Source organism: Cryptotermes secundus, unplaced genomic scaffold (assembly GCF_002891405.2).
Source record: "Cryptotermes secundus unplaced genomic scaffold, Csec_1.0 scaffold81, whole genome shotgun sequence".
NCBI lineage: Eukaryota > Metazoa > Arthropoda > Insecta > Blattodea > Kalotermitidae > Cryptotermes > Cryptotermes secundus.
In genome coordinates, this window is record NW_019718023.1 from 1,189,074 (window position 1) to 1,214,665 (window position 25,592).

Below are 25,592 nucleotides of genomic sequence, written 5' to 3' on the forward strand. Positions count from 1 at the left end.
AAGTGGAATAGCAAAATTGCCTATTAATCGATCCCATTTATTCACCCCCGGGGTCAATAGCAACACAAAACAGATTGAAGTTGTATTCCCTTCATATGGTCTCACGCTAAAGAACGAATATGAATTGAGGGTGTCAAAGTCTTTTATTTGACGATGCTGTCAGAATCGGAAAAATACTTTGCCGATGATGCGATGATTAATGATTATGGAGTAGGTTCTGGAATGATAGTTTAGAGAGAATGCCGAATTACTCGGAGAAAACCTACCCTCATATCACTTGAGTCACCAAATCTTCATATTACATCAGTTGGCATCGAACCCTTATCGTTGCTGTGAGAAGCCATCTGAGCCATGGCACAGCCACTGAGCGTACTCCAGACGGTAATTAATTGCATGAAGCTGAGTCCATCTTAATAAGCTAACAGCTTCTTGTCTACTCAGAAAAATTCTGGTCAATTTACACAAACCGATGGTTCATTACTATGTTCACACGAGCCACCACTGATTCCTGCCTTGAGCCACATCCTCCTATCCTGTTGTTTTAAGATACATTATGACATTATACTCCTATATATATCTAGATATTCGTAAGGTTATCTCTCTTTCGTCTCTGTATTTCTTATGCGTGCTACGTGGTGTGTCTTCCTCATCCTTAGTTTGATCACTATAAAAATATTTGGCGAGGAAATGCTAGAGAGTAAGTTATCTGTGATTTGAGGTTTTCACGGCCGTGACTATGAAAAATGCTGTCTTCTGGGATGTGATGCCGTGTACATCTTGTATGAACCGACGTTTCGTAGGAACATATCTCCTCCGTCTTCAGGGTAGAAAAATCCGCGAGCGAGGAACCAGCGTGAGCAGATGTTTGGAGACTAATACTTTCCTCCGAAACGTCGGTTCATACAAGATTTACAAAGCGTCACATCCCAGAGGACGGCATTCTTCAAGTTATTCTTGGTGTCTTTAATTAAGAACCACACCACGAAGACTTAAAAATGGAGTGGAGTTGTAACTCCACCTCGCCACTAGATGGCAGTGGTTGGTTAGCTTCACTTTACCACCGGAGAGACAGGCCCCAGTGCCAAGTGGATAGAAGACTGTGTGGAACCCAGAGCCTTATACACAAAATCATTTGTATTGGGCGCAGCAAGTTTCTCAGAAAGATATATAACTTGACCAGACTGCACGACCTCCAGTCCTAGAAAACAATAATATTTATAGGCAGCGCCGCCAGAACTCCAAATGTCACATTTATGTTAGAGAACACAAATGAACACAAAGGATTTCTATCGAATTGATAGTAAGAATTAATCGACTTTAATTTTTTTTTCAGTTTCCTCGTAAATGAAATTTTAATTCGTCACTGTAGTAGGTTTAGGGCACGTAGCGTAGTTGGTTGAGGTACTATGCTACAAGTCGGAAGGTCGCTGGTTCGATCCCCGATGAAGTAATTAGCTTTATCAATTGACCTAATCCTTGCAGCCTCACTATGGCCCTGGAGTCGACTCAGCCTCTAACAGAAATGAGTGCCAGGGATCTTCCTGGGAGTAATAGGCGGCCGGAGCGTATGGCTGTGAGCCAACTGTATAGAAGATGTGGGAGCCTCGACGTCTCACAACCCTATGGGCCTCCATGGCCTGTTATAAGGATATATTCACTTACTTGTTTACTATCGTTAGTTCTGAAATTAATTTTAATTCTTGTTACATCACAGTAATTGTACACAATTCGCGTGAAGAATACCTGCCCTGTATACAGCGTGCACGTGTATAAACTGTCCAAGCGATCGTCTTTAGTCTTATTAATGTATTGCTTTGAACAAGGGAGATCCCATTTGTAATCTGCTCGCTATGTTACTCACGGAGTGTGAGGGAACACCGGAGATGACGTGTTGCTCTCTGCTCATTGCCAGGAAGTGTAATAGTGATTGACAACTACCGCTTGTACAGACCAGGCTTCAAACTACCAGTGGTGCAATGAGCAACCTCATGTAACAGAAATGTCCTTTGGATATAACAGATTTCTAGTAAACCTTAACAACATATAAGCATAGTTAAAATGTTCAGCATTGTGCAGAAGCTGAACTGCTTAACAATGATAGGCCTGTGTGTAGGGATAGGAGTGTTTAGGAGCTGATTCCGCTACAGTGGTGAACAATTATTTTAACTTTCTTGTATACGCAGTATATATTAAAGCACTGTGATGCTGAAAATAAATATATACCAAAATTTTGACGGATTTAGAAAATATCAACACACTAACCAAGGAAAGATGGTTTTCTGAAGCTGTCTCTCTGTATTTTCAAACACTCGACGGCGTTCAGAAGGCTGTAACCGACTCCATGAGGACCCAAAGAGAAGATGGCTTTCAGTCCAGTCACGAGGAGTAGAAAATTCACTAGGCCATGTGTGTTGCATCGGGGGGACATTATTTTGAATGGGGCTATGTTTATTTAGAAGAATTATGGAATAAATAATTTGTACTTAATTGATCTCGTTACTTTGTTAAAACACGTCGTATTTATGCATGTGTGCATTTTATTATTATTATTATTATTTTATATCTCATGCTCTCATGCTCGAAGAATACGAAGTTTCAGCTCCAAAAAATAGGGACCCATCAAATGGGCAATGGAGAACAAAATGGCAGTTTTCTTGAACACGGACATAACGATTTGGATTATATTTCAATAACTTATTAAAACTGTTATTCTAAATAAAAGTACACACCAAATGTGTACTCACCCCACCATATACAGGGTGTCCCAGGAGGAAATGTCAATAATCTGAGAGCTCATAGTATCGGCCATTCTAAGCAAAACAAAATGTGTATATATACATGCGTCATATTTCGTGGTCAGCGCAACGAATCCCCACGGCCGTTAATTTGGGTTTTCTAGACCGGAGCCGCTAATTCCTTGACATAGCTCTTCAATTATCATCACGAGGATGAGTGGAATCCGTTGCAGACCCACTACTTCTCAGAAAAAAATAATCTGGTATTGGGAATCGAATCCTGACCTCTGGATCTGTAGCCAGGAACGCTGACTACTAGACCACAAGTATAATACAATTTCGAAAATTCTACTTCAACGTCAATGAACTTTGAAACTCATGTGAGGACATGGCATGTTGCTCGTCTCTGCAGTGTACAGTGAAATAGCTCTATCTCGGAAACCGTTCGGAATAGGACACATGCACATATAGGGTGTTTCTCGACTTTAGGGCATAACTGCAGGAGGTGATTTCCTAGGTCTTTGTGACCAAAAAAGTTCATATAAACATGTGTCCGATTTTGGACGGTTACGGAGTTATGACCGTTTTTTCATTCCCGTACACGCCCTCGTGTCAACCGCGGCTGTCAGCTGACGGGTCGCTATTTTTAGCCAGCTACAGGCAGAGCGTTCTCGTTATCTCGACACTTGAGAGGTACCTAAGGCGTGGTGGGTTGGTATGTCCTGCGCAGTTCAGAATCGAGCGGCAGCCTGTGTTGCGGCCGGCGGTGGCATTTTCGAAAATCAGCTTTAAGCACCAATAAATTCAAATTAAAAGTAATTTCACGAAGTTAACTTTACATTCATACTTTAAATGTATCATGTATTATGCTGGTTTATTATTTTGTTCCGTTTATTGTCAGTAATCGTTACCTTCTGTTCTGAGTTTAAAGCGGTCATAACTCCGTAACCGTCCAAAATCGGACACATGTTTATATGAACTTTTTTGATCACAAAGACCTAGGAAATAACCTCCTGCAGTTATGTCCTAAAGTCGTGAAACACCCTGTATGCACTTTTTGCTTAGAATGGCCGATACTATGACCTCCCGGAATATTGACCTTTCTACTTGGGACATCCTGTATAAGCAGCGACCAGAAATGGCCTGCGGAAAGGCAATCAATTTTATTTCTAGGGTAACATAGTCTAGGTCAATAGCGGATGAGGAAGTAGGTGCGACGTACTTCACAGATATTTGGAAGACATTCTGTTTGCTATACCTCACTGGCTTTCATTTTAATTTATTTAACATAAAATATACTACTGAAGAAACCGGTCTCGAAAGATATATCATACTTCAAAGACTGTTGATGAACTCTCCCTTTTTCTGTGGCACAGAGTCCTTGTTAGATGGCAGGACTGCGTGAAACCTTGAAATAGCCGTCGGCACAGCGCTTCTGGCCAGTTCCAATATTACAATATTTCTCTCTTCGTTTCCATCTGCCATCACCATTCGATGATTCATTATGAAAATGTGACGCAAGACAAGAATCGTGTGCTCGCATTGTTCCGATGACAGAGTGATTCTCACGTTGATGATAAACTCTCCGCGACTATGCTGAATATTTAGATTATCGCAGTGGAAAATATGAAGAGCACAAGGGATCGTCTTTGTAAGCGGAGATTAACTCCCTGCATAATCACCGCATATATCAAAACGCGTAAAATGGGAAGCGCCACTGAGCAAACACTGAGCACCGCGGAAAGGCAGGAAACGCCATGACTGAGTCAAAATGGTGGGTGCTGCGCGCGCAGCTCACTGGGCATGCGCAACACCTACCGAAGCCGCTGATAGTGCACTGGTCATATAACTGTAGTTAGTTGGAAAACTATGTTCGCTGTTTCCTTTCATGGCTCATTCTTAGACCCTGATTATTGAGGCGGTACATTCCTCCGAAGCATCTGTGGATATATATCGGACTACACAGAAGCAGGTAATATTCTTCGCTTTCTCTTCGTCTTGTATTTCTCTTTCTTCACCTTCTACTTGTCATCATTTTTAATTCTTCTTTTCCCTTCTCCTCCTCTTTCCGCTACTCCTTCCTCTGTTTTCTTCTGTTCCTTCTCCTTCTTATCTCTTTTATCTCCTCAATACTCCGTTTTCTTTTACTTCCTTGTACTCTGTCACCTCCGTCTTATATTCTCGTCCTCCTTGATCCTTTTATACTTCTCCGACACTGCTCTCGTTCTACTCCTTAGACTTCTCTTTCTTATTCCTTTAGCCTACACTATTTAAAAAAAAATAGAAAGAGGCTTATGATATCACCTTGCTGACTGTCTCTATGTCCGTTATCCTATTTTTTAAGCTTATGAGATTACCTTGCTGTCTGTGTGCCACCTAATTTATTCGCTTTCTATTCAGTCCGTTTCGTATCAGAGGAAAGTAGATAATTATTTCTCTCCAGGACTTCTTGCTCCATTTATGTTCTTCTTCTTTCGTCTTTCTCTCCCTTTTCACTTGACTTCCTTTGTAAGCTTAAGAATTAACACTACTGTTGCACAGTTTTAGGTTACCATAGCAACGAAATGTCCAGTGATAACTCGTTACATAAATGTAAGATATATATTTGGTCACAAACTAGCGATCAGCCTTTTGTTTCAGTGTATGTTGTGCATTCTGTGAGCACTAACATTATTTTGATATGGATATTTGGAATACAATATAAAGAGACTGTTTACCGTTGACTATTTGTGAGTTTTATTCGTTGGAAACGTCGTTAAATTTCGGCCCCTATGTATCATTCGATAAAGTGAAGAACTGGAAAGAAATTCAGGAGACTAGAGGAAATTAATAGTATGAAAGCTTTTATAACAAATGATGAAACTTGCCTTTGAATTATCCACTGGTGTTAAACTGGTCAATTTAGATAGAAGAATTTATACAGGAAGTGAGCGGGCGTCTCCGTGGGCAATGCATGTGATCACACACCTTCAATTAGCTTGCCAGGCCAACTCTGCCGTGTGTGATGGAAACACTGCAACACGTCTGTCCCATTAGGGATATTTGCATATTGCATGCACCAATATGCATCGTAATATACAATTATGTGTTGCAGGATCTGTCCCATTGCGGGCTGTCGAAAAGTTGGACATGATCGGATTTCCCTCCCGCACTGCACGCAGACTAAATCCACGTAGCAGAACCCTCCTCGGGAAGCTAATATTTGCTCAGCTGGCAGAAATAATCCTGCCATTTCATGCTAACCTAAGGCCCATTTCTGTATTCAGAAAGAGTCAATCACTAATCTCTCTTTTGAATCTTCTTTATCAAAATCATTTTTCCATCTACGTATTGGTCTTCCAATTTCACGCTTTCCGATCAGAATTTCATATGGATATTCCCTTCTCTCCCATGCGTGCTACATTTCTCCCTTATCTCATCTACCCTGGTTTTATCATCCTAATCATGCTGTCACGTGTCCTGGTAACGCGAAAATGAATTAATGGGTTCCGGATTGCATATTCACAAGGCGGAACTAGTGTACGCAATCTCGCTCTAACGCATCGTAACTACGAACAGTGATAACAACACATAAACTAAAGACTTCACTTCTTCTGTGTTCTGTCCTCTTCTGTCTTCTGTTGGTCAGTTCTTTTCGAACCGTGTGGAGATCATCTCCTGCACCGGTAAATGTCTCGGGTTCCTAGCCGTCACTGTGTTTTGACCAGTTCGTTGCCGTGTCAACAACGTTTACTTATCCGTTGTAACGGAAACGTTTCTATACGCGTTGCGTAGGAATCGACATGACTCTATGCAATGCAGCGCTTCTTCAGTAGTATTCGTTGCCATGGAAACGTGTTCCAACAATTCGCCCTCTACCAGCGGCGCTTACAGCTTTGCCACGGGAACGTGCTCAGAGAAGCCCCGCCCAGCAGATGGGCAGGTTGCAGCTTTCAGGAGACATGTCACAATATTAAAAGGGTTCCATTTTCTGAGATATAAGCCAAGTAACCTGCTTAAAGGGCTGTTTGATATTATAACTCGGAAGATAAAACTCTTCATAATCACCGCTGTGTTAGCCTCAGATCCTAATAACTTTTGGAGTGAGTACAAATTATGAAGCTCCTCATTATGCAGTTGTCTCAAGCCTCCTGTAAGTTCATCCCTCTTACGTCCAGATATTCTCTTCAGCATCCTGTTCTCAAACACCCTCAGTCCATTCTTGTCCTTAGGTTACGTTCTAATGTATGACTTCGTCTTTCCGGAAGGAGCTATATAGAATGTTGCTCTTCCAAAGTTTCGACAGACGCTGTAGTTGCCATCTTCATATATACTTACTTACTTACTCATGGAGCTGAGTCCTCCTTGAGGAGCCGCCAATTCTGCAGCTACTCAAGAATTTCCCAGAATTTTATGGAACCTGAAGGTTCATTACCGTATTCACAAGAGCCTTCAAGTGGTCCCTATCCTGAGCCAGATCAATCCAGTCAATACCATCCCATCCTATCTCTCTAAGATCTATTTTAATATTGTTCACCCACCTACGCCTTGGTCTTCCCAGTTAACTCTTTCCTTTTGGTTTTCCCACCAATATCCTATACGTATTCCTCGTCTCCAACATTCGTGCTACATGCCCTACCCACCTCATCCGCCTTGACTTGATCATTATAATTATACTTGAACCACGGCATGGCGCGTCATCAGGTTGCGGATGGAGGAGACAGCATCCAGTTTTGGAGGGAAGCTGTGAATATATTGAATAAACAGTCGCGGATAGCCGACAAAGGGTGGCCCTCCAGCTTTGTGGTTGGGTGTGGGGCTAAAAACTCCTCACCGTAAAAAAATTATGTTACGAAAATGAACACAAAGCCTTGGACGGATTCCTTGGATAAACGACTTAAGCTAAAGAAACTACCATCTTAATATATATAATATAACACTCATAAATGCCCATCTGGTCCTCCGGAAAATCTTTTCCTCATCCACGTGGTCACCTCCTATTGGTTAGGAACCCGCGTCTCTGTTTCGTCCATTAGCGCCGTCACCTCCTGTTCACCTCCCCACTCTCAGATCTGTTAAAAGTTTCAAATCCCTCCTCCGCAGAAAAAAGTAATTCCTTAACATTTTCCGAACGATTATCTCAGGTCGTACGATAAAAAGTATCTCCATTCGATACAAGAGAATATTAGGCTTCTACAGTTATCCTGATGATGGAAAGAGAAGCAGCTTACGAAACGTTGTGGTTCTTTCAGCAGAAACGAGACGATGGAAAATATCCGACATATTTGACAGTTTGTAACTCCTCATCGAAATGCAGATCTAATTCTGTCTTCCTCTTTGTATTCCTCCTTTCTCTTCGTTCCTCTCTTTTCTCCGCGTCTCTTATTTGTTTCTAATCTGAATACTGAATTAAGTTCACTCTGAATTTTAGTCCATTCCTGCTACATGACTTTCCAATATCATTCTTCCTTATGTACTCACCTTAGCAATATTTAGAGGAAGCAAGAATATTTCATTCAGAATAATGGGTAGTGGCTGGATGATTGAGGAATCGGGGTTTGATTACCGGCGGGCGAAAAATGCTTTCTCTTCTCCACGGAATTCACATAGCTCTGGGGCCCACCCAGCCCCAAATATTTGTTCCGGAGTGTTTTATCAGGTATCACTGATTTGTTGTATTTAATTAAATATTCACATTTATATATATTTCAAATACACATTGCAAATAAATAATATGTATATAGTTCTTATCATATGCTAATGTTTATGTTATGATTGTCCTGTTTCTTTCACAAAATAAAACATTTTATTTTATATTTCTGTAAAGTAGTGATTGAATATTTCTTCGTTTGTTTCCGTTCACAGTGAATGCAGTTTTGTTTCCTGTCTTCTACAAATGTTTGTTTGTTCTTTTCTTTCCAGGGAGGGAAATATTGCCCAAGTATGTACAGAGAAGTATATTATAGAGGTGAGTGACCTTTAAGCTGACCTTTTCCTCTCTGAAACACGTTGTGCGGCACGCTAAATGATCGTCTCACCCACCTACCATTTTGTTGTCGGTCGACCATGGTCTTGCACAAAATGGCAGTCGCCAACTCTCAAGAATACTAACTTATTGTGTCTTTATTTCACTATTAAATGTGCCTACTCTAACGCGCAGAATGTAGTTCTGCAGTTTATAATTATTGCCATTAACTAAGCGTATCTGTACATAACACCATTCAGCAAACTGAAGACATTCCTTGCAGAGTATTTTAGTTAACTTAAAGCTTTGCATGTCATCTTTCGTCTACGGAATGAATTCCAGACAAAATCAAATTCTTATTCTCTACAGTGCACAACAAAACAGGGACTTGCTTTATGCAAGCGATGTTCTAAAGAATATTATTAATTCGTTCTTCTTTTCCCAGCGCTGTTAAGTTTTGGGAAATTATTAAAATTAAAACAAGATTAAAATATACCAAATGTTAATACAAAATCAAATTATTTTCAGAAAACATTATATATCGAATACTGAATATATATTTGTAAAAACAGTGCTAAATAACTTTAACGTAAATACGTAAGCAAGTTTTCTGGCCACCTCCCTTGGAAAATGTTTGCCCCGTTCGCACCCTACCGCACTCCCTTGGACAGGCTCCTGGCTGCGCCTACGGTTAAGAAAATTTTGCTCTCCAACTGTCTGTAATATTATTCAATATATTAATGACATCTATTGTGTATGAACATTCTTTTTCCTTATTACAAGCTTGAGAGCCTTGTATTTAGAAATGACTTTAAAATATTTAATTTGCAAATTGAGTAAGAGCTCAGTAATTGGAACCAACTGGGAGCGAACCCTTGCCCAAATTAGTGAAAGCTCTAATTTTAGAATTGCTACTTAAAATAATTTCATTAAAGTTATAAACTGGATTTCAAGTGCCTTTTTAGGCACTAGAACTTTATTTTGAAACTTAAATTGCATATCATAAAATAAATTTATTAGCTATAAAATGTAGAAATGTAAATTTTGATATCAGTCTTAACTTTGTATAAGGTAGCGATATTGTGATAATCAAGTTCGTAACGAAAGTTTTTTTTCGAAATACCGTGAATTTCTACTTACCTAATTTCGAATAAATAAGATTTTACTGTATCTCGTATAAAATATATTGTGTGTTTTTTTTAGTTTTTGTGTCCAGGTCGTTTTCTTTCGTTATATCTTTCAGTTCTAGTGGTAAGAAATGTGTACCTTTCTGTACGGTACTCTGCTTCAAATGTTACTTTTATAGCCCAAGTATTCTCCTTAATATTTTATTGCTAGTGGGTGGGACTAAGTCCCTTGTACTGCGGCCACTTATGGCCTATCGTACCAGCCCCAAATGATAGGTGAGGGTGATTGTGGAGCAATTGGTGGAATGAAGATTGGCAGGGGAAACCGAAGTACTCGGAGAAAACCTGCCCCAGCGTCACTTTGTCCACCACAAATGCCACTTGAGAAACTTGCTCATCTTTCGTTTATGTCATTCTAATTGAAAGATAACCCTGTCCTGCCAACTCTTTACCACGTTTTTAACGTAACAATTTGCACCGCTCCATAAACTTAATTTTCGAGTGAAATGTGGACGTTTAAATTCAAATAACTTTTCTGAATAATACCTGTCAACCGGAAATGCAAACAGCGTCTTTCTTTAAGCATTATGAACTGGAGAGTTGAACTATTAAATCCATTTTAAAATTATTAATAACAAAATTAAATTTGGCACATATCAGAATTTTAATTTAATTTCCAAACACCCACTCTTCAATCCATCGATTTATTTAAGTCATATTTACTACATGTGTGTGATTATTAATTAATTTGTGTCTGTTTGTTTCAGCCAACAGTTGGAAACAGCATTGAGCGCCAGCATCACTCTAGACAATTAAAACTTTGTGAAAATAAAATGCAAAAACTGCTTAATATAAATTACTGTATCTATACAACATGACACAGTCAAGTAATTAAGGTGAGCCTACCTTTCCCACTAAACATATCAAATGAACATAAAATATCAAAGTGCCAGTGTTCTAGGTACACAAGTGAGACTCCAGTAACAAGGCGTTGCAGTTGACATCACAGCGTGGCTGCTACAAGAGTTATAGCAGGCCAGTGTCATGGAGGTCTATCTGCTGGATTCATTGTCGAATAACTTCATAAAACCTGACGCCATTTCTCCGCCACGTGTCCAAGTTCGTGAATGTGATGTTAATATTTGAGAGGATCACAAAATATCATGAGACCTAACACAGAGACTGACTCTTAAGATTTCCTTATAATGGTGTACAACAATCGAATTTACTGGGGGTTTGGACTTTGTCAATCTCTCGGTATTGTAAAGAACATAAGAACACTAAATTTAGGAAACCGGACCTATTTCCATTCTCAGGTGAAGGGGTTGGGGACACACATACTTTGTTGAGTCCGCTAGAAAGAGCTAACTTCAATCGCCAGAGAGATCGAGTTTCCGAAAAGTTGTGTTCTTTTTTCTTTAGAATAAGGAACGATGGACAAAGTCCAAAAATTCAGTAGTTCCGAAAGAAAACCTCTGCTTGTAATATTATTTTCTATCATAACACTTAAGGTTACGGTAACCTGGAAATATGACAGAGTGTTTGGCCAGTAAGCATTACTACATAGATGTAAACACCTTTAATGAAGTTCAGGCGTGTGTTATTCGATAGGTCAGTCATCAGGAGAAGTTGCAGACCTAATAACACAGTTGACAGGTCAACAGTCCTGCCTCTCGCCAGTCATGTTCATTGTTTGTCTCTCCCAGTCATAGCAAGTAAACCTAATGCTATGCACTAAATTTCATGATATATAACTCTACTTTTTGGTATATTGTTTCCTGTTATATGGTTTAAATTTTATTTACTTTATTTTCCATAAATATAGTATTGTTACATATGTATATTAATGACTATAGAAGGGGTTCTGATTTATGTATCACTCACAAGTCGTAACTGCAATTAAGTATAACACTCATGCCGATCACACCTCACCGAATCTTCCCAGTATGCTTTCACTAGTACTTACTCTCCGTTTCTTGGCAACGGATTTATCATAGCCTCACTGTCACTTCATATATCACTGTAACTACAGAACACGTACAGTCTTCAAGTCTTTTTGGCACAGTCTAATTCCTTCGACTGCCGACTCCCTGAATTCCGATGTACGACACTCTAGCCAAAGTCAAAGTCACATTGCGATTGAAGGTCATTCAGTAAGTAGTGGTGTCGAGACCCATCTAGGGCTCATGACCAGATATTTATTACTGTTTGACAATTACGATGTTGTTTTTGTGGGGTACCCTTTCTGACGAGAGGACGGGTCTGTCTTTTGTATATGCTGCTGGCCCTCCTCAGCTCTGTCTTTCTCTGGTCCGCGTCCCTTGGGACTCGCGACTATATTTTACTCTCTCAGATTTGAGACTTCCATTTTCGTCGCCTCCAAATTGTTTTCTCCGTATCACATTCACGAACTACTCATGTTAAATATCTGATTGTCGATTGAAAACACTTGAAATTAGTTCCATTTAGAAGTCAACGTGTGGACGCAAGAGGACTCTGTTACAGTCTCTTCGTGAAAATCCTGGGGAATGCTAATCCTGTGCTCACGGATAAGCAAAACATCTTTAGTTCCACGAATGGTCATGTGACGGCAGCAGCATGCATCGTGACATGGCGATGTCGCTTTTAAGAGCCTACAAGTGTGTGGAACTGATCGCAGCAAGAAGAAAACTACAAGCTTTTATAATTCTGGTGAATCTACATTAATTATATGTTGAGATTAATGTATAGAAATGTATGGAAGAAAATGGAAGTCAGAAGTTACTTATTTATTTTTAAAATTTTTCAGAAGCATTTTCCAATAGCTTAGCCGTGATAATGCAGACATTTACTACAACATTTAATTCCAAATCAATTGGAAGCCTAATGAAGTAATATATTCCTTATGTTCCTGGTTAACAAAAGATAGCATACTGATATGCCGAAAATGATATAAAATTATTGTTCTATATTCTTCCACACTTATCTATGTAACATTATCACCAAAATTTTATGTTGTGAATGGTCATCTACATTTAGAATGACAGAAAACGAGATGGTTTTTATGAATTCCGTGACAGAATATAAAAAGAATATATATACACATAATTACATTTTCGAAATATATTCTTTGTTCCATCTTATTTTATGTTGTAACCGCATTTCCGTGACTGCAGTTGTGAAAATGAACTGAAAATATTTTATTATGTTGGTAACGTGACGTTTTGTAATACAAAACACCGAGCATAAAACTGCGTTACTTCTAAATCAAGATACACACCAGCAGTTCATAGACAAACCAGTCATAGCGAATATCTGCTCAATAGTAGAATATATCATATCGTTTGTAAGCGAGACATTCCATAAACTTACTGTCTGGTTTTGATGACATCATGTGGGAGTTAGAGAGAATCTTGCTACATATTTTGACTTTAATGTGAACGCGCCTGACCGGATTTGGTAAAAACTGCCGACGTTATTGGATAGCAAGCATATAATTATTTTGAAACGAAACTTCGCTTTGGTAAGTAATTTAGAAAGAAAACTGTATATTGTATTTATTGGAGGCTTTCGTGAAACAGTATGGTACAGTTACAGTATTCGTCCGACCCTTATGAAGACCTCCTTCTTGTCCCTCTTTTCTTGTTCTTGTTAATGTTCTTCTTCTCCACTCTCAATATTTGTGTCTCAGTGCCAGGTTTTGTGATGATTGTTCCTGCTACTCTTACCACCCCCAACTTTCATTCACATGATATTTCCAATTTTGGAAATATGGAATTTAAAAATAAATAATTATAACAAAATAAAATAGTCAATAAAATGATTTGTTTGTGAAAATATTTAAACAGAAATTGAATTAAATATTCGAAAAATTCCGTAAAACCGTGCCCTCATATTTTGGTTGTGAAATCTAGATTCCGAAAAGTAATTACGAGAACAGATTGGTGGCACAGCGGCTTGGAGTCCGCAAGCAAATTGCAGGATACATGTTGAGAGTCTGTAAATTATTTTATATGCTATTTTATAATCTCTCTGTCTTGTTCCGGTTGCTCTCACATGGTATCCGAGGAAGGCTTCGTTTCACTTCAATTTTTTAAATTTAGACAGTAGATACGACTCCTTGGGAGGGGGATGAGCCCATTTCTGTGCCCTATATAAGAATATTTGTAGTTATTTTAGACTAGGAACGTTACTATGAGTCTACCACCGAAAGATTTATGTTTTTAAATTATTTATTTCATGTATTACGACACTCCACGGCATGGCGCGTCCTCAAGTTGCGGATGGAGCAGACGGCCTCCAGATATGGAGCGTATTGAACAGCAGTCGCAGACAGCTGACAAGAAACGGTCCTTAAGATTTGGGGTTGGGCGTGGGTCTTAAATTGCTCACAGTAAAAAAATAAGTTTTCTATGAATGTAACAAAGTCTCAGGATAAGTACTATTGGAGAGCTATTATGAAAACTGGCAGCCTCTCAAGAAGGGCTCAGCTCCATGAAGTTCGTTATATATTAAAATTCGTTTCAGTAATTCCTGAGCTATACGGCACGGACCCGGACGGAGGCGTAACTGATATCGAGGAATGGTATTGTTTCCAAATCTCTGAGGTAAGATTAAAGTTAATTGAGAGAATTTTTTATTTTGCATATTTCTCGTAGTCTAGTATAGGTTTTGTTTTATGTTTTTCTTTTATCTCTGAGAGTTGTGATTTAAGAATGTTTGTTTTTTATTATTATTTCTTTAGATGCGCAGACAACCGTATAGTATGACAGCATCTTTCCTGTCCGTAATGTCCTTCCCAGCCCAAATAAGGAGTTCCACAGAGCAACATAATACCCAGGAGCAGCGAGGTTTGAAATTTTTCGGAAACCGCTGCTTTAAATTTCCTGTACACTACACAGTAAGTTTTTATTTATATAGATTTCTCTCCTTCGCAGTTTTATATTTAAAAATTTGGGGGCTCTTTAAATTCGGAGGAATTATGTAGCTGTATGCTGTTCCATAAAATCAAATGGGGTAATTATATTGAATTTTACAAATTCATTATATTGTAACGTGTTTGGAGTAGATACTTCCATGGCAACGCAATAACAGTGGGCCGCTGCGGAGACAATGCCGAAACAAGGAACGCGTTTCCCCGGAGGTGAGCAGCAGAAGGCCTTTGAGTGTCAACGGGTGAGACGAAACACGTTACCGCCGTAATCTATAGAGAGCGTTCCCGAAGCAACGGATTGCCGAACACGTGAGGTCGGACCGTGGCGAATGGTGTCTCGTATCCGGTCCGCAGAACGCCTATATAAGTCGAGAGCACAGAGCTACAGGACCGCAGTAGAGCTCTAGCCTTCATAGAGCACAGTTGGAACCAAGTCGCCATACAAGACAGTTGGAAGATAGCCGCCGCAGGATACAATTAAGGTGGTAACAATTGTACGGTGTGTAAGAGTGAATGTCCAATAAAGACTCGCTGAATCCGAGACCCACGTGAAATTTGTCGCGTGACACACCCAACACGTGACAATATCTTAATATTTCAGTACTACGATCATTATATTTCAACAATCAGCGATTTCCGAACAATTTATATTAGTCTGAATTGTGTTTCCATTGTTGCTGGGCAGATACATTGATCCCGATAAATAAACATTCCAAAAATATTTAATCAAATTATTATTCTGTGCTTCCAGTATGTATTTTTGTAGTATGTAACCAAGTAGGTGCCTTCATTCTAATTTACTCGCTATAAGAGTGTTTATTTAATTATGCCATATCACACTATGTCACATCTATATGTTTATTTCATCACATATTCAGAGATATGTCCACAGGTGTCCAATGCGAAAAAGAACGTTTGATGACTTGAAAGTAGTCATTTATTCAAAAATTTGTTTGCAGGTGCTCCTTACAAAATAGAAAATATCGCGTGTCTTCACATCTTCCTGGGACCTGGTATCAGGACCAAAACGGTTGGATATGTTTCCAAAAATGTCGATAAGAGCTATTTTCCCTAAAGGTTGTTGTGCAGTTACGACTTCCGGCCACATTGCTTTATAATAAAGTCCAATTTACGTAAAATTTTTCACCAATTTTATTGAAATTCAGTATTGAAAACTCACCTCCACAAAGCTGTAGGTCACTTCTAATTTTCCGCTATAAGATAAAACTGTTGTTGTAACAGGCCGTGGAGGCCCACAGGGTTGTGAGACGTCGAGGCTCCCACATTTTCTAGAAAATCGGTTCAAAGCTGGCTGTGAGTTTTTCAGCCCTACACGCCAGCCACACTTTACTCCCAGGAAGATTTCTGGTAATTATTTATGTTAAGAGGCCAAGTCAACCTCAGGGCCATAGTGCGGCTAGGGGGATTAGGTCAATTACAAATTCCACTGACCTCATCGAGAATCGAAACCGCGACTTTTCCTGCTTGTAGTATAGTGCCTCAACCAAATACGCTACCGTGTGCCTCGATTTTAGTCATATTAGTCAATAATATAATCTGGTTTTCATAAGGTTATAAATATTTAGTATTTATATAGGTTAGCGAGTAGTTATGAATATGACCAGAAGATGAGAGCCAATGATTACTCTTCCGCTGTGAGCCAATTGCCACTTCCAGCCATGTTAATCCTCAGCACAAAGCACTCCACAGACCTTCCAAATATTTCGCTGAAATTCCATATGCCTACTATCACTTAATTCGACCTCGCCATAGCTCAAGCGGTTAGTCGCTGGCTTCCCACCGCGGCGGCCTGGGTTCGATCCCGGGTCTGGTCAAGTGGGATTTGTGGTGGACAAAGTTTTCTCCGAGTACTTCGGTTTCTCTTGCCAATCTTCATTCCATCAATTGCTCCACAATCACCCTCACCTATCATCTGGGGCTGGTACAATAGGCCAGAAGTGGCCGCAGTACAAGGGACTTAGTCCCACCCCACTAGCATTAAAGAAAATTCACTAAATTTGGATTATTTGGCTTATTCTTACTTTCAAATAAGCTTAATAAACGCACAGAACGCCCATAATAAGTCTGTATACTATTGTAGTACTGCAGCATCCAGCTGATAGTTACTTTTCATTCTCCGTTTCACACGCAAACTTGCTTTAAAATCTTAAAATTGACTTTGAATTTTGAAATTATTTTTCACATCACTAGTTCACTGCATGTTTCGACCGATATGACCATAATTTGGTGCTTCGAAAATTGCTGTTGAAGAACACCTGCACACGCCATGTAAGATGACTCACACAACACTATAAACGTACAACATTAGGGTGCAAAAACGAGGGAATATTGTCACGTGATAGAGTGACTATAGACGGGGTTAGACGTGATAAGCGGATTTACTGAATTCTTAAAACTCGTAACAAGAAGTAAGAGTAATATTCCCACTATTCTACACACTACACAAATCACAATATGACACACTAGGTCTTCTCAGTCTGTTATAGTCTTCAGTAACCGTTGCTTGGTAGCAGCTTCCAACGGCGGATGTGTTCCTCCTTGGTTCCCGAACTGTCCCCAGCCTCAGGAGACAGATTCTCACAGCAACAGCTCACAACAACTGAACCCCAGCGGTTATCTAACTAATTCGTTAACTCACCAACCGACTGCCTGCAGACTATCTTTCGACTGACTATTTCTCTCAATTATCAAGGAGGATGAGGTGGGCAGGGCATGTAGCACGAATGGGGGAGACGAGGAATGCGTATAATATTGGTGGGAAAGCCAGAAGGAAAGAGACCACCGGGAAGACCAAGGCGTAGGTGGGTGGACAATATTGAAATGGATCTTAGAGAGATAGGATGGAATGGTGTGTATTGGATTGATGTGGCTCAGGATAGGGACCAGTGGAGGGCTCTTGTGAACACGGTAATGAACCTTCGGGTTCCATAAAATGCTGGGAAATTCTTGAGTAGCTGCAGAATTGGCGGCTCCTCCAGAAGGGCTCAGTTCCATGAGTAAGTAAGTAAGTAAGTAAGTAAGTAAGTATGTCTCTCCATTGACTTGTATTGCTTATAACATCTCGCGAAGGACCACTTAGAAAACAGCGCTGCTCTGTTGCATTGCAGTTGCCTTGGAATTGTTGCGTTCGTTCCTTTTGGCAGAGCCGTTTCCTAGAAACGGCAGTTATATAGTTGCTTAATTCACTGACGTTGCGTAGCAACGGGTCTACATGCCACATTGTTTTGGAAGTGTACTTATTGAAAAATTGTAGCAGTTTTCAACAGCAATTTTCGAAGCAACTGATGATGACCATATCGGTCGAAACATATAGTAAACTAGTGATGTGAAAAATGATTTTAATGTTCAAAAACGTTAATTTTAATACTGTAAAACAACTTTGAATAAGACTGTGAATAAGAAGTGTAAATTTGTGTACTGCGTTTTGAATACAATTTTTTTTAAATCTCATATGTGATAGGTTCCCCGTGGTTCTATATACCTCACAAACTCTGATGTTAATTGAATTAAGTCATAATCAGTTACTGAAAATTCAAGTTCACTTCTGTGAAGCTAATTATGTCGTACATAAAACGCTGAATATTATTAAATTATTTTCTCCGTAATTTCTTAAACATTCAGCATCGAGAATCTTTTTGAAATAAATGACACAGAACTCATTGAGTTTTATAGTTTATGTTGTGTACAAATTTATTTTATGATCAGATTTTTGAGATGCAAAACAGGAGTTGAGCTTCATAAAAATTATAAGTATTTTGCATAGCAAAATTGAATTTATCCGGATAATTCTAGTGCGAAATTCTGATTTGAATCAATATAAGTTAGACCGGTTCAGAAATAAAACGTTCCTAACAGAAAGATAAGAGCACATAAATATGCATTCATTCCCTTTTTGTTCGGCGCGTAGAGCGCATGTCACAAACGGGAACGAAATTGACAAATAGGAACACGACATGCGAAAAATCAGGCTTCTAGTAAAAATATGTATGTGTTTTTCTATTGATCGATTAGGCCTCCTGACCTGTTCCCATTTAGAATTAATCTTGAACTGTGGGTCTTAATGGAATGGTTTATCAGACCGTCGCAAGAACGCTGCCAATTCAGAAAGACACATACACACGTAATAGGTCGAGTGGGATTCGAACCCACGATCCCAGTACAAGTATTATGTTTCTGGACACTATCCATCATCAACACAAAGTTACGAAGACTAGATTCTGTCAGGCAAAACCTGAAGAAGAAAAATTCAGTCTCCGAAACGTCGTGTTTTCACGACTGATAATATCCAGAAACATAATACAGTAGAACTTGGTTATAACGTCATCAAAGGGACCTAAAAATAGTGTCGTTATAAACGAATGTCGTTGTAACCGAAATGGGCACTTCCACAGTAGCCTTATGTTAGTCACGTAAAAATCTACCAAAAACCGAGTTAAAATGTTGCATTTTTTAAGTGAAATACGTAGTTAAGTACAGACTAACGTAACATTAACGTGGAATTGCCCAAATGTGTAATATCAAAGACATATTACAGCGCTTTTCACTGACAATACACACCGCACTAATACTGTATATTAAAGGTAGGCCTACTCACCAAATTACAGTAGATTACATCAATTGTTGTGCCTTACTGTACCTAGATACGAGTACAGTAATCAGTTATCTTCATCTGTTTCCTGTTACTTGCCCAATACACACTTTCTAAATTACGTTCAATGTCCATATCAGAGAAATTCAGGAATGAAAATGACGTTACATACGAGGTTGATGCATTTGTGCATGTCGTACTAAGCAAGGTATAAAAACAGTTGCTTTATGAGGAATTAGTTCGTACCATTGAATATTTGACGCAATAGACAAGGTGTCGCAGAAACCGATGTTGCTATAACCAAGTTTTACTGTATTTGTACTGATGTACCAACGTTAGAAAATTTAGGTCTTATTCAGCATCCCGGTGCTTGAGCAATTGCAGACATTTTGTGCTTCAGACAATGCGGCCACCGCGATGGGTCTGACTTTGTCCTAACTTAATTTATTTGAAGCTTAGTACATTCATTTATTGGCGAAATTTCTTGGATGGTGAATAAGTTTAGAATTACTAGTTTTTTATTGCTAGTGGTGTGGGAGTAATTCCCTTGTACTGCGACCACTTCTGGCCTATTGTAACAGCCCCAGATGATAGGTGAGGGTGATTGTTGAGCAATTGGTGGAATGAAGATTGGCAGGAGAAACCGAAGTACTCGGAGAAAACTTTGTCCACCACAAATCCCACTTGACCAGACCCGGGATCGAACCCGGGTCGCCCCGGTGGGAAGCCAGCGGCTAACCGCTTGATCTATGGCTCGGCCCTTAGAATTACTAAATTCTGCTGTAAAATGAGCCACTGGTGTTTTAATGTATGAGTGATTTACAAAATTTCCTATTAACTGATAATTCCCAATATTCTTAGCATTCCTAAGATGAATATAAAACTACGTTAACAGTTACAAAAAGATATGAATACTTTGTGACAGGCATAAAATTTAGATTATCATAATTTTACCCTTAACTAAAATTCACTTCAATTTACATATCATATATGTACGGAGTATTAAATCAATGAGTATATTGCTTAATGCAGATTAATCCATACGTAAGAACTGATTAACCTAACGTTATTAGGAAGTACAAGACTGTTAAGTTTTAATCTTAATTCGGAAATCGCTGAATGTGTTGTTTTGTCTATCATTATTTACATTGTAACTAATTTCTTTGCAATTATTTGGAGATTCGAAGAATTATTATTTTAGAACTGATACTATGTTATAGTCAGTATGAAATATCTTTTGATGGTACGTCATCAGCAGATAATGACGCAGATGCTTACGTCATCATTCGGTCAATGGACAATATTTTGAACAAGCGGTGGGAGTTTAAGTCACCACGCCGCGTCCTATCCTGCTTGTAGAGGGGTAGAGTTTCCCCAGGGATAAAGAGGACGTGGCGTGAAACTAACCATTTATCTTCATCTAGTGCCGAGGTCAATAATTAAATAATACTGGAGCTATACTTCCATCCCCACGTAAGTTTGCACAACTTGGTGTTTAGTTAAATAAACACAGAAACAAATTTACGTTTTTCTTTTATCCTTTTACCTTGGATCTTGTTGATTTTCTAGGACACTTCTTCAGTAAGATTGACTGCTCAAGGTACGACGTACCCTCAAAGATGTTTTAGACAGAGTTTAAGAGAAGCACCCGGCGTTTCTGTGTGAGTTATCTCGTTTGTAGCGTGGAAGATGTGCAATTGAATAAATGTGAGATAAAATGCAGAATCTAAGTGGTTGATGCCGCTTTGATTAATTGACTTACGATTGTAATCATGTTCTCTGATGGGATATAGAATTTACTGTTGACTGCTTAAAACTATGAAATGAAAAGAATACGGATGTATTTCAACATTAAGATAAACAATTTAAAACATATCATATTTTACAATCTGAAAGAGATCCCAAAATGTTGCTGTAGACAGTGTTTCTGCTTTGCATATAATGAAATATTAATTATTAAATGTGTATGAAAATATACTGTTAAAATGGGTCCTATTATAATACGAAGTGACTGTACTGTCTCTGTAGTGTTTAAATGGAATTGTGTGTGGAGATAGAATGATTGCTTCTTGTAATGAAACTACGCTTAGCTGTGTATATCAGTCAATGAACATATAATGACCTGTCTTTCTTGCTTGTTACTTTCATTTTTCATACCTCAGAATTATACAATAAAACCTTTAACCCTAGAAGTGCCAAGCCGCCAATTTATGAACGTTACCCTTCTTTTTTTATTTAATAATATTCCGTATGTAGACGTTTGCTACGCCCTTAAAATGAAAGCATAAATTCCTTTCGGATGTATCTTGACTACATAGTTCAGAGAAATGGCCAACAGATGTCACATGCTCTCAGATATTGTAATTCTCGAAAAGGTCGAAGTTTTCTAAATTTGGCAGTTGTAGGGTTAAAATGTGGCTGATATAACCTTATAAAAACCATACTATCCAATGTCACAGTCGAATGGACAGATATTTACTTCGTCTTCAAGAGGTTCTGGCTCCAAAATATTTTCCCACGAAACGTGAGTACTGACTGAGGTCTTGTATTGTTTTCTTCAGCCCCTTGAGATGAATTCCTTTAAATTATGTCACAACCTATTCTTTTCGCATCCTTACCAACTACTTTTGGGCACTATGCTACAAGCTACATATTCTGATAGACGATACAAATAGAAAACATAAGAAATTGTCTTTTTTCTTTTGTATGACTTGTATATAATGTGTCAACTTTAGCGGATAGTTGTCGCAACGGATCCCCACGGCCGTTAATTTCGGTTTTCCAGACCGGAACCACTATTTCCTTGAAATATCTCATAAAATTATCCTCACCAGGCTGAGTGGACCCGTTCCAGACCCACTAAATCTAAGAAAATTTGGTGGCACCGGGAATCGAACCCGGACCTGTGGATTAGTAGTCAGGAAGTCTGACCCCTAGGCTGTAACTTCGCCGACAAGCTGCGGTCGCTAGGTCGGTATAGTTCGCTTGTGGACTAAAACCATGGAGTGTGTAGGTTTTTTTTATCTAATGTGCAATTTTGAATTTCGAGGGATTTCAATATTTTCTGCGTCGTACGCTGAGGGCGTTGCTACTGCTCGGGGAGGCTCACTGAGAGAATCCAGTGAAATCCGTAAAGGGACTCTATGGGCAGAATCACAATACTTCAGGCAGCTCTTGCTACGTGTATATATAGTAAACCTTGTCCTTTAATGGAATGAGCCGCCGGCATATAGTTTTCTTGGAGGGACTGACAAGAAATTATCAGTGTGACCTTGCCAGGAGTCGAAACTGAAATGTAAGTAAGTGTAGCGCTGTGATATCCTGACATTTGTCACAGGGAGAGAGTAACTTCGGTTAGCTCAAGCGGTTAGTCGCTGGCTTCCCACCGCGCCGGCCAGAGTTTGTGCCCTTGTCTGGTCAAGTGGGATTTGTGGTGGACAAAGTGGCGCTGGGGCAGATTTTCTCCGAGTACTTCGGTTTCCCCTGCTAATCTTCATTCCACCAAATTATACATTATCATAATCACCCGGGGCAGGCTACAAAAGGCCAATCAGTGGCCGTTGTGCCGAGTGGACCCAGTTGGACTCCACACCCCATTAAGCTAATTTAAAAAATTATTAACTGTATTCCGAATTATTGCAACGGAATTGGCTGATAGGCATAATAAGTATTGTTTTTTTTTATTCAGACTTTTTTTCTACTCTTATTTGAGATCCATTTATTTTTCAATTTAAAAATTAATTAGTCGTTCCTTTTATTTAATATATTTATGTAGGATCTGAATATTGGTTTAATTACAGGATTATACGTAAAATATTGCTGAATATTTTTAAGAATTACGAGCCTAGGGTGTTTCATTTATGTAATACGCAACGGTAACTACAGAGGGTAGTTATGGCTTTTTATTAACAGGTGCTTCTGTAAAGGTTCAATGGAAGCTCCATCCATATACATACATTGAAACATACACTTGTGGAATTAGCTTTTCTTAGTAGACTCACAGCGGTAGCGTAGTTGGTTCAGGGGCTATACTACAGGCCGGAAGGTCACGGGTTCAAGCCCCGATGAGGTCATTGGACTTTTTCAATTGACCTAATCCTTCCAGCCGCATTATGGCCCTGGGATTGACTCGGCCTCTAAGAGAAATGAGTGCCAAGAATTAATTAAATAATTTTCCTGAGGAGTAAAATGCGGCCGGCGCCTAAGGCTGACAACCTTACCGCCATCTTTGAGCCGATTTTCAAGGTAATGTGGGACCCTCAACGTCTCACAACCCTATGGGCCTTCACGGCCTGGTACAGGGATAGCTTTACTTTACTTTATTTACATTTGTAGACTCACTTCACTTAACTTCATGAAGTCCAGTGACCTGTGATACTTCGTTTCATATGTGTGGGTATTAATATTAACAAGTAGTTACACACAGGAGCAGAGTATTGCAGCAGACACTTACTCTACTGTCGAGGCCGCGCCATGGCTCAAGCGGTTAGTCACTGGCTTCCTACCGCGGCGGCCCGGGTTCGATCCCGGGTCTGGTTAAGTGGGATTTGTGGTGGACAACGTGGCGCTGGGGCAAGTTTTCTCCCCAGCCAATCTTCATCCCACCAATTGCTCCACAATCACCCTCACCTATCATCTGGGACTGGTGCAATAGGCCAGAATTGACCGCAGTACAGGGGACTCAGTCCCACCCCACTAGCAATAAAAAAATACTGTACTGTCATGTGTGTTCAGTTGTGTCTTCAAGTATTTGCAAACAGGACTATAATATTACAGCAAACACTCCACCCTCATGTACATTCATTTCTCTTAGCAAATCATGGGGCCAAGTGCTTCTTGAGAAGCCGTCAGTCGCTCAGCTGCTCGAGAATTTCCGAACACTTTTTGCAACCCGAAGGTTTATTACCATGTTCACAAAAGCCTTCCACAGTTCCCTATCCTGAGCCAGTCTAATCCAGTCCATACCAACCCACAATATTTCTCTAAGATTCTTTTTATAATACGTATTTCCCTGCCACCTAAGTCTGTCTTCTTAGTGGTCTCTTTCCTTCTGACTTTACCAACATTACCGTGTATGCATTCCTGTATTTGTCCCATTCGTGCTACATTCCCCTTCCATCTCATCCTCCTTGACTTGATCATTATAAGCGTATGTGATTAAGAATAGAAGTTACGAAATTCATCATTTTTCTCCCTCTTGGGTACCAAATATTTTTCTCAGCACCCTGTTTTCAAGAACCCTCAGTCTATGTTCCTTAATATGAGAGTTCACATTCCACACACATGCAAAACTGCAGGTAAGATTGTAGTTTTTTATATTTTAATCTTTGGTTTTAGACAGCAGACCAGAAGATAGTATATTGTAGACTGAACAGTATCTCACCCAGTTGGCTTTATGCTCGTGAATTTTTTAATACTGACCAACTGTATGACTTGACTCTCTGCAAAACTTATTCCTAATACACAAAATGATTACAAGCCAATCTACTCCAAGTCTATAATTAACACGCTCGAACTCGTTACCGTAGTCTTGGAGTGTGACGCCGTCTAGACAGGTAGAATTTTACTGACATTTCAGAAGAGCATGATGTCTGCATCTTCAAGGGGGAAGAATAAGATAAAGTACCCAATAAAATTGAAGCTTCCTCCGAAATATCTTTGAGCTTCGATCAAATTTATGGCGTCACATGCTGGAATATAGCGCCCATCCTTGTTGCCGCTGCGAGTCCAACTGGGTCCACTCGGCACGGTGGCCACTGATTGGCCTATTGTAGCTTGCCTCGGGTGATTATGATGATGGTGAATTTGGTGGAATGAAGATTGGCATGTGAAACCGAAGTACTAGGTTAAACCTACCCCAGCGCCATTTTATCCACCACAAATTCCACTTGACCAGACCCGGGATCGAACCCGGGCCGTCGCGGTGGGAAGTTAGCTACTAAACTCTTGAGCTATGGCGCGGCCTGTGAATTAACTTACTTAAACATGGAACATAAATTTCATGTCGATATGAATACGTTAAGTTGGTACTAGTGGTGTATCATGAGCTATGTGTGGGCCTAACCACTCATTACGTGGTCAGTTTTATAAAAGTGAGTGAGTGCTTAACATTAACAGAGTGAACGAAGCGGAAAGCAAATATCGCTGTTAAATTACTTTCTTCCGAGTGTATGTAAATAAACCAGAATTGTGTTCTACAAATATCTTGTACAAAATTACTGATCCAAACTGACTTTTTTGTATAATGAATACGCAATATACACAG

At 39.5% G+C, this 25,592-nt stretch overlaps 1 protein-coding gene across 1 annotated transcript in view; it reads left to right on the forward strand.

Annotated features, from left to right (window-relative positions):
• LOC111868617 (carbonic anhydrase-related protein 10) overlaps positions 1 to 12,911 on the forward strand; it is a 464,761-nt gene extending 451,850 nt beyond the window's left edge. The window contains exons 10-11 of the mRNA XM_033753652.1: positions 8,637 to 8,682; positions 10,574 to 12,911. Coding sequence (XP_033609543.1) covers positions 8,637 to 8,682; positions 10,574 to 10,596 — 69 coding nt within the window. The 3' untranslated portion in view covers positions 10,597 to 12,911. The remainder of the gene's footprint in view (positions 1 to 8,636; positions 8,683 to 10,573) is intronic.
• Positions 12,912 to 25,592: the final 12,681 nt, after the last annotated feature.